The sequence below is a fragment of the Neodiprion lecontei genome, chromosome 4, assembly GCF_021901455.1.
Source record: "Neodiprion lecontei isolate iyNeoLeco1 chromosome 4, iyNeoLeco1.1, whole genome shotgun sequence".
In the NCBI taxonomy this organism is placed as follows: Eukaryota; Metazoa; Arthropoda; class Insecta; order Hymenoptera; family Diprionidae; genus Neodiprion; species Neodiprion lecontei.
This window is the reverse complement of record NC_060263.1, coordinates 19,772,893-19,782,644: the sequence shown is the minus strand read 5'-3', so window position 1 is coordinate 19,782,644 and position 9,752 is coordinate 19,772,893. Positions and strand designations below refer to the sequence as shown.

General features: G+C 38.5%; 1 protein-coding gene across 3 annotated transcripts; it reads left to right on the top strand.

Annotated features, from left to right (window-relative positions):
* Positions 1-705: 705 nt before the first annotated feature.
* On the top strand, positions 706-6,478 carry LOC107217639 (solute carrier family 12 member 9). Of its 3 annotated transcripts, none has more exons than XM_046736934.1 (10): positions 706-809; positions 1,639-1,787; positions 1,876-2,010; positions 2,118-2,455; positions 3,588-3,801; positions 3,927-4,196; positions 4,269-4,476; positions 4,556-5,344; positions 5,436-5,873; positions 6,030-6,478. In XM_046736934.1, exons 1-10 carry the CDS (start codon positions 721-723, stop codon positions 6,226-6,228), a joined length of 2,829 nt encoding a protein of 942 aa, XP_046592890.1. In that variant the 5' UTR covers positions 706-720; the 3' UTR covers positions 6,229-6,478. The 3 variants fall into 3 exon arrangements, with proteins under 3 accessions (XP_046592890.1, XP_015510731.1, XP_046592891.1); XM_015655245.2 differs by lacking the exon at positions 706-809 and adding an exon at positions 845-1,381 and having other exon boundaries at positions 1,505-1,787; XM_046736935.1 differs by lacking the exon at positions 706-809 and adding an exon at positions 846-1,381.
* The last annotated feature ends 3,274 nt before the right edge of the window (positions 6,479-9,752 follow it).

Here is a 9,752-nt window from a genome sequence, read left to right as displayed (position 1 = left end):
ATTTTATTCGACACGCGCTCGATGTATTCCATAACATGAATATTCTTAATTATTCCCACAACTTTTCATTTGCTCTCACGATCTTGAATTTTTGTAGGCATAGAATCGAAACGCTGTTTTGGTTTAAGTCACAAGTGAAGTATCTACGTTGGGTAGAGAAGCAGAATTGTTTTTCGAAGTGTTCGTATCGAAAAAAATTCAGAGTAACTGTAATACATGACGGATGCGCTAATTTTGATCGAGATGAAATGGATGCTCCGTATACGATCGTATAAATCACATTTCGAAATGAATAAATTTTTTATTTTCATATCATAGCCGTATTATTGTATATAATCTAGTTTGTCTCCTGGAAAAGTATAAAATTTACAGTATGCATCACGTATTAATCGTAAATGGATCATATATATTAATATCGTACATGGATCGCATATACATATATACTTTTTGGTCTCTGCATCATTATCACATCTGATTTATTATTATTGATGATCTATGTATATAGTCTTTTTTCGGGTACCTATACTTTAATGAAATCACTGTTTTGCAACGAATTTTGGAAGAAATTTATTCTCATTATTAATTCCTTGTATCGCCGACAAGACGGTTAGTACACACAGGCTAAGTACTGGCTTGGATTCACCCGGTTTACCATTGCGAAGATCGTGTTACTCGAAAGGTGAATACAGCCAGCATCACGTCGAAATCGGTAACTCTCAGATGTTCTGCAATAAGTTCTCAACTCTACCGTTGGAACATCTCAGGGGACGCAAGCGCATAACGATTTTCGGTTGTCACACCAAAGCTCAGTAAGGCAAATGTCTTTATATTCTTCAGTCAATGGCGTTGATGATCGTCAAAACAAGTAACATTCAACGCTGTCGGTAAAAACTGACTATACCATTCTCTTAATGAGTCATACGTGTGGAAAGTAAAGTCAACGGTACATGGCAAAACCGTGGCAGTACCTAGGAAACTGTGACCAGTTTGTTGGTTGTCACGTTTCTGCTTTGGCGATTTGCCGATGTGTCAAATGTCAGCCTTATGAAAAAAGTATCCGTATTTAATTGAGCAGCTTTCCATGTGTGAATAGATAAATCTGTTATACGATACATATTTTATTTTGATGATATTTAAGAAGAGTGTTTTATTCTTTTATGTACTTTGTTACCACCCATCCGCGATCAATTGAATTCCCATGTTATCTCGAGGATTGGTATAGGGCGGTATGACAGTATAAATTCTAAACACAATTACGACCGTTTCTCGATGGCGATTACGAAACTTGAATCTTGACTGATGCATTCGTTTTATCCTACGAAAAGAACAAAAGAAAATCTTTAGAATTTACGTACGATTAACGATTATTGTGATTCCTCAGGTATGTTATAGTTTGTTTATTGTTCTTTGTTCAAATATCTGACAGATTAGCTCACATTTATATGTTGTGACTCTTTGTGGTATACAAGCAATAAACGAATGATGGAAATGTTTTTTGCTGAAGGTAAGCATATGAAAGATGCTGGCTCCGGAAATAGGCTCAACAAACTCAGAATCGATAAATATTCATGGGAAAAATGAGAAACTTCCCCTTATTAGGGGTAGAGGAATTTTACAGAGACTCGGTGGACTTTTCAGTTTTGCAAGATCATCTCAAACTATGAGCGATGGGTACGTGGAGTTTGGAACATTGGGTCCGCAGCCAGGTCGGACCCTGGGTACCTTTGCCGGTGTTTTTAGCCCTGTTACCCTCTCCATGTTCAGTGCCTTGGTATTTATCCGAATAGGTAAAATTTTCCACATCATATCGACATACTTGTCAAATGATTTCCAAATGCAGCTATCTGGTTTCAATTGTTTTCCTTCAATTTTCAGGGTACATTGTTGGAAATGCTGGTCTACTCGTTACGCTTACTCAATTTGTCATTGCGTATGGAATTTTAGTCTTCACAGTCGCCTCTGTTTGTGCAATTTCAACAAATGGCGCCGTCGAGGGAGGCGGAGCGTATTGTATCCTTGCTTGTAGAATAATTTATGTCTTCAAGATCAAAGCATTGCCGATCAATGTTAGTGAAATACAATTTGCCAGCCATTACTTTTCCAATTCTCTTGATCAGTCATGATCAGCAGAACACTGGGTCCGGAGTTTGGCGGTTCAATCGGGACGCTGTTTTTCATGGCAAACATTGTTTCCAGCGCACTTTGTATATCTGGGTTCGCCGAAGGTTTGGTGGAAAATTTTGGACCCTCGGGTTACCTGATTAGCCAGAATCCTATTTTGCCAGATGGCAGGTGGTGGAGATTTCTCTATTGTTCTGTCGTGAATACTGCAAACTTATTTGTTTGTTTGATCGGTGCAACTATGTTTGCGAAAACAAGTGCGGTCATATTGGCCATTGTCTGCATTTGTCTGGGCAGTGTATTCATCAGTTTCTTCGCACAAGATCACATTGAGGTACATTTTTCAATTGATTTAGCAATATGTTACAAGTTTGTTTTTCCCATTGGAATATTCATTTCATTAAATCTGTTTCCAATTTTTTGACACGCTTTAAAGCAAGCCTGCTGATCCACAAGCTTCTTCGTGCTTTACATACTCTTTATTGCCATCCTATATTGTTTACAGTCTTGGATAATCCATGTTTCTTATGTAATCAATGATCAGCTTAGCTCAAAAAATAAGCAAGCAATATTGTCAGTTGTTATTTATTAACTGTAAATCAGTGGGTATCGACATCGGGAGATTGTTTTGAACTAAAAACGTTATTTATAAAATTCAAATTTAAAAGAAACATACAGTTCCAGAATCTAGGAAAACATTGGCGTAGCGTACAATGTTTTCTATTTCGTTCACAGTTCGCGTTGGGAATAGCATTGGAGACTGCATGTATTATGGTCATAAATTCCGACATGGAAAAAGGCTACAATAAGCCTGAGATTCGACAAGCTCTTACAGACATACGAGTTCAATGTAAAAGGTGAGTTGTCGTTCAAATGACGCTTCATCTCAATCATGGCTCAAAAATATACGAGTAAATTTGATGGCGCTACAACTGTGATCTTGGTATCAGAGATTGATATCTACTCGCTCAGTGCATGAGTCAATGGCCATCCTGACATTTGTCATGTATGCCAACAAGAACTGTAGAACAAAATGTGGGATAACCCAAATAATTTACATTGATATAGCTCATTTAATTTTAGTTTAATATCAGTAGTTTGGCTGAGAGGAAAAAGAAGTTGAATGTGTCAGACTATCGATTTAATTAGAAAAATATAATTTCATTACTTATTCGTCAGTATAATATAGAGCATAGAATTGGATTTATTATATTCATTAATTTTTTTTTCCATATACTGCATGCAATTGATTGACAATGTAAATATTTCAAACAGGCTTGCTTTGAATGCTGATTAGTTTTTTGATGTATTGCTTGATATTCCTTAATTGCACAAAGTTTAGTAAAACATTTCTATGGAATAGATTTTGTTTTCTAAATTCTATCTGAGAAAAAAAAAATTTATTTTGGTTTCTGTCATTAATTATATTTCATCATTACACAGTGATTGATTTCTCCGGTTTTCAGGTGCCAATACCAGCTGCAAATGCTCTGGTTCAAAATGCTACATATCACGTAAGTGGAATATACACAGGTCTGCTTTCTACCACCTTGATAGAAAATCTCTATACCAATTACACAGCTGATTACACCAGTAATGGTAAAGTCGTTGACTTTGCTAGTGTTTTTGGTGTGTTATTTAGTGGAGTAACGGGAATAATGGCTGGAGCGAACATGAGTGGTAATAAAATAGTTTTAGACGTTATGATTATGTACAATAAGAACAAAATTATTGAATGCCAAGTGAAAAATGTATTGTTTTTTGACACTAAAAATACTTCTAATACCAGATTACCTGTCTTAAAGGTGAACTCAAAAATCCGGCGAAAAATATACCAAGGGGAACCTTATCTGCAGTGTTGTTCACGTTTATATGCTACATCTTGCTGTCAATACTTACTGCCGCGACGAGTAGTAGATTTTTGTTACAAAACAATTTTATTTACCTGATGCCCATCAATGTTTGGCCACCGTTTGTAGCCATCGGTATTTTAACCGCCACATTCAGCGCTGGACTGAGTAACTTGATTGGTTCGAGTAGAGTGCTGGAAGCACTGGCAAAGGACAATGTTTTTGGTGAGATATAAGATTATATTCACATTGTTGAAGAAAGAATACCTCATTCACCAATTTAAAAACTCTTTCCAGGTTCGGGATTGAATTATATTTTGCAAGGGACATGGCGCGGTAATCCGATTAGCGCGGTTCTCACCTCCTGGATTTTGGTCCAGATTATTCTACTCGTTGGATCGCTGAATACAATTGCCCAGATTAATTCAGTCCTCTTCTTACTTAGCTATTTGGCAACTAACTTGGCGTGCTTGGGCCTTGAGCTGGCCAGTGCTCCAAACTTTAGGTAAAATCTGATGAAATGTTCTTTTCTATTTTTCTTGCTTAGCTGAATTTTACTTTCAATCCCTATATTTCGCTTTCAGACCAACTTTCAACTATTTTACCTGGTATACCGCTACCATAGGACTCTTGGGAACGTTGATAATGATGTTTGTGATAAATAGCATCTATGCATCAAGCAGCATAATACTCTGTTTAATTTTAGTCATAGTACTGCACCTGTTCTCTCCCAGTAAAAACGCACCGTGGGGCAGCATATCGCAGGCTCTCATATTTCACCAAGTGAGAAAGTACTTGTTGATGTTAGACTCGCGCAAGGATCACGTCAAGTTTTGGCGTCCTCAAATGCTCTTGATGATCGCCTCGCCAAGGTCGGCCTGTCCGCTGATCGATTTTGTAAACGATTTAAAAAAGGGAGGCTTATATGTCATTGGGCATGTTAAAGTTGGACAATTCTTGGCACAGAGGACCGACCCGACGATAGAGGAATACCCGCACTGGTTGAGCCTAGTCGATCACATGAAAGTTAAGGCATTTATAGAATTGACCATTGCGCCGAGTGTTCGTGAAGGATTGCATCAGCTTATCCGCCTCTCAGGTATGGGAGCCATGAAACCGAACACAATTATACTCGGATTTTACGACCAGGAAGAGCCCCAGGATTTTTTTCAAAACTCACAATATGCCACATCCATGTTTGACAGCTCTATCGCTTCGACTACCGTTAAAGTATTTCCACTTAGAGACACAGGCACCGAGAGAACTGTTGATCAAGTACAATATGTTAAAATGTGTCTCGATGTTCTCAAAATGAAGAAAAACTTATGTCTCTGCAGAAGCTTCCATTTGCTAGACAAATCAAGCATTAACAAGTAAGTAGGCATAGGGCATTTTCACTGTGAAATTTGTTTTATTATCTGGCATATGTCGATCAGCGTTTACAATTATTTTACCTTCATACAGAAATTCGAATTTGAAATACATCGATGTCTGGCCAGTGAACTTCTTGCGACCATCCGACCAAGATCCTTTCGACACGTCGTCTTTGTTCATGCTGCAGCTGGCCTGCATAATCAACATGGTGCCTGTGTGGAAAAACTTGCACCTCAGAGTGTTTCACTGTGAAACAATGCAGTCTGATTCGATTTTGAACATGGCTGAATCATTTGGATCAACGTCTAACGACTTTCCAAAGTCACTGAACGAGCATAAATTAAGAGAACTTTTGAACATGCTACGTATTTCAGCATCTATAAACCAAGTTTTGGAATGGTCAAGGCTACTTAACAAGTTGCAGAGCAACGGTTCAACAGGATTTCAATCATCCGACAGCGACTATCCATCTACCATGGATCAAAGGGAAGGCACCGCCAACAATATACCCGAATCTTATTTATCCAGGTTCGAACTATAGCAAAACGAATCATAATACAATAGCGTAATGATATTTTCTGTAGAGTGTTGATTATTTATTATTTGTTTTATTATTTTAAAAAATCATTGCAACTTCTATTCATAATACAGAAATGTTAGTACCAAAATTTAATCGCTTTCCAGTGTCAACGAGCTGATACGCCAAAATTCAGCAAACACGGCTGTAGTTTTCATTTACCTTCCGCCACCACCTGACTCCAGCACCAGAGACGAGCAAGAAATTTACTCGCGTTACCTTCATTCACTGTCTTCATTGACGGCGAACTTGCCACCAACAGTTTTGATCCATGGACTCAATGCTGTAACATCAACAACGTTATAAGCACAAGTTTCAAGTGAATATATGTGATTTGGTAACTAAGATACCTTGATAGGGGTAATTGGATATAGTATTATAGATAGCAAAATTGAACATTGGATAATGACATGAAAGAAGTATTCGAGGAAAAACGACAAATATATATTATTGCATTAACTAATGGTAATAATAATTTTATACCCCAATTTTCAGATATTGTATTTCTAGAACATAAGAAGCTTGTAATATTTTAATACATGTAATTTGAGAACCATTCCTGGCCGAGTTTTTTATAATGAGCACCAATTACCTACATTTGAACTAAACACGTTATGGACTTCCTGTATCCCAATGAGTGGAATAATATCAGGGTCTCTGGAACAACAATTTTGTTCAGCATCAAGATGAATCTATTCCAATAAGCTACGTTCTTTTTCGTTTACCACACATGGAGGCCCTTGCGGCTTTATTTTCAAGGAGAGAACAGATTCCTCTTGTACCTCATCGATGAATTTTCGTCAAACAAAAAATGCTAGGCTTGGTTCATTCAATCCAAACACCGGGGTAACGGTCTCAAAAAATTCGTTGCGCGTAGTCTAAAATCACAAAAAATACAGATCGAACACTGAAAAGAGAAAACAGCGTCTAATTGGTCAGGGAAGGGTCATACTAATCAAATTCAGGACATGAAGGTTTTTTTCAACAATAAGCTGAAGCTAACCCTTTTAAAGTTTTACATAAAATTTACCGTGATTTTTATAAGTGCTGGAATGAATTCTTTCATGCACTATTCCGACGTAATTTTGCGAGAGAAATCGATTGGGCGCAGTCCCAATGCGCTGCAAGCAACATATCAGAAGTTAGAGCCAAAAAACCAGAACCTGTGTTTTTGACATTTTCCAGCTGGTGCTCTTTCCTTCGTCCTGTCTCTGCTGTTGGTACCACGCTATTTTCGCTACGTTTTCCGACTTCCTGGGGATCCAAATGGTCTGGACAGGGTCATACAAATCGAATCGGAGACTGAAAGTTTTTCGCTCAAAAAAACAGCAAGGCTAACCCCTTTGTATTTTTGGCGAAAATTTTCGCGATTTTGAAAAGTGCTGGAATAAATTCTCTCATGCACTATTCCGACGTAATTTTGTGAGACAAATCGATTAAGCGCAGTCCCGATACGCTGCGAGCAGCGAATCAAAAGTTACAGCCAAAAAACAAAACCTGTGATTATATGAATCCTTACGTAATGTTTTTGATGTGTTCTTATACGGGAGAGATCAACGGGAGAGAAGATACGAGGAAAAAAGCACCTGCTGAAAAATGTCGAAATCTAAGGTTCTGGTTTTTTGGCTGTAACTTTTTATCCGCTGCTCGCAGCGTATCAGGACTGCGCTTAATCGATTTGTCTCGCAAAATTGCGTCCGAATAGTGCCAGCAAAAATTTATTCCAGCACTTTTCAAATATTAATCCTCACGTCAGATTTTTGATGTGTTCTGATACTGAAAATATTTATTGCTATTCCAGGTACAACCCGAGGTGATTATCGGTGGTTGTTCGAGGTGGTTGACGATTGTTGGAGGTGGTCGGAGGTGGACGAGGAGGAGGACGAACTGAACTGAGTCTCAAAGCCCTGTTGACATAAACGCAGCTATTCGATAGAAATTATAGTTTATAGTTTACACAGCCCATTGCATGATATTTCATCATAAATGCATATGTTTCAATGTATTTAGGAATAATTTATCAAATATACAGAAGTCATGTGCAAATAATAAATGAATCGATTCGACCGCAGTTTGATGTATTAATTAGAGCTTTAACAATAAATTTAAGCTTTGTTACTTCTTTTATTTTATTATGGATAATCAAAAACATTTCCGTCTAATCGTGCTGTGGAAGCATGGGGATTAAACCAAATGTAGCAAAAGATTAGAAACAGTGTATGTAGAGTACGGGTATTTTTCTAATAATGCAAATAGAATAGAATACCACGCCTTGCGAATTAGCTTTCCAGTCAGAGATGAATCATGAATTTTAAGGACTGCATTATCGTTGTTGAATACTCTATGCCTCATGGGAAAAGAAAATCTGTAACGACAAACTTGATGCACCGGATCATCGTCGACTTTAACTTTTGAAATGTCCTACCATTTTCGAACGCCTCCTACCTCCCCCTGCCACTTCCGACCATCAATGGCCACTTTCGAGCACCCCCTATCACCTTCTGCCAGCGCCGATTACCTCCTACCATTTCCGAACACCTCCAACCATCCTATTTACCTATATTACCAGATTAGCTATGATATGAAAAGAGAAGAATTATTCATTTCGAAATGGGATTCTATTCGACGCGCGCTCGACGTATTCCATGACATTAGTATTCATAATTATTCCAACAACTTTTCATTTGCTCTCTCGATCTTGAATTTTCATAGGCATAGAATCGAAACGTTGTTTTAGCTGGTCGCAAGTGAAGTATCCGCGTTGGGTGGAGGAGCAGAATTGTTTTTCGAAAAGTATTCGGATGGAAAAAAATTCAGAGTAACTGTAATACATCACGGATGCGTTAATTTTGAACGAGATGAAACGGATGCTTCGTATATGAGACAGTATTTAACGCTGCGTAGTGATTTAAAGACCTAGAAAGGTGATAGGAAGAGAAAGAACGACGCTTCTTAACATTTCGAGTGTATTTTAACACACATTTGAAAGATACGAGCGAAATTTTTCATCATCCAACTGTCGCAGAACGGCAGCGTTATTAGCCGAGCCGTTCACTGAAGAATATATCTTCAGTCAACGGCTGACCATCGAAGGGCCTGGCCGCTTGAGTCTGGAATCGGTAGGAGAAATGAAGTGTGTATCTCTTGTATGAAACGTGAAAACTAAAAGCATTATACATCATATCATATCATCATACATCGTACATCATACATCGTACATCATACATCATCATACATAGTATCAAAGTTCGAAACCATAGTTTGGATGTCGGACGTTCAGAAAGTGACGTCACCAATTCAAAATCAGCTAGCCGAATTTCTCAGTCGGGAAACAACCGCGCAGTAGAGCGGACGTATGAGAGTCGCGCTCCGCAAATTTCGAGTATCGGGTTCTCAACCTCCCGGATTCCGCGCTTCGGCTCCGCTACGTATTTCGAGTACCGGGTTCTCAACCTCCCGGATCCCGCGCTTCGGGTCCGCTACGCGGTGAAACTCGACTTCCAGGATAAGCGCTCCGTGGTTCCTGGTTCATGTTTACAATAAATTATTTCAATTCGTTTCTCGCGCAACCCCAAATTCGGTAGCTGTCAGTCCGCTAATAAAATTTCTCGACTTCCAGGATATGCGCTCCGTGGTTCCTCGTTCATGTTTACAATAAATTATTTCAATTCGTTTTTCGCGCAACCCCAAATTCGGTAGCTGTCAGTCCGGTAATAAAATTTCTCGACTTCCAGGATAAGCGCTCCGTGGTTCCTGGTTCATGTTTACAATAAATTATTTCAATTCGTTTTTCGCGCAACCCCAAATTCGGTAGCTGTCAGTCCGGTAAT

Coding starts and splice junctions, on each gene's coding strand:
- LOC107217639 (XM_015655245.2), top strand. CDS start 1,520: ATGCTGGCTCCGGAAATAGGCTCAACAAACTCAGAATCGATAAATATT. Junction 1,788..1,875: donor CTTGGTATTTATCCGAATAG/GTAAAATTTTCC, acceptor TTCAATTTTCAG/GGTACATTGTTGGAAATGCT. Junction 2,011..2,117: donor CGAGGGAGGCGGAGCGTATT/GTATCCTTGCTT, acceptor TCTCTTGATCAG/TCATGATCAGCAGAACACTG.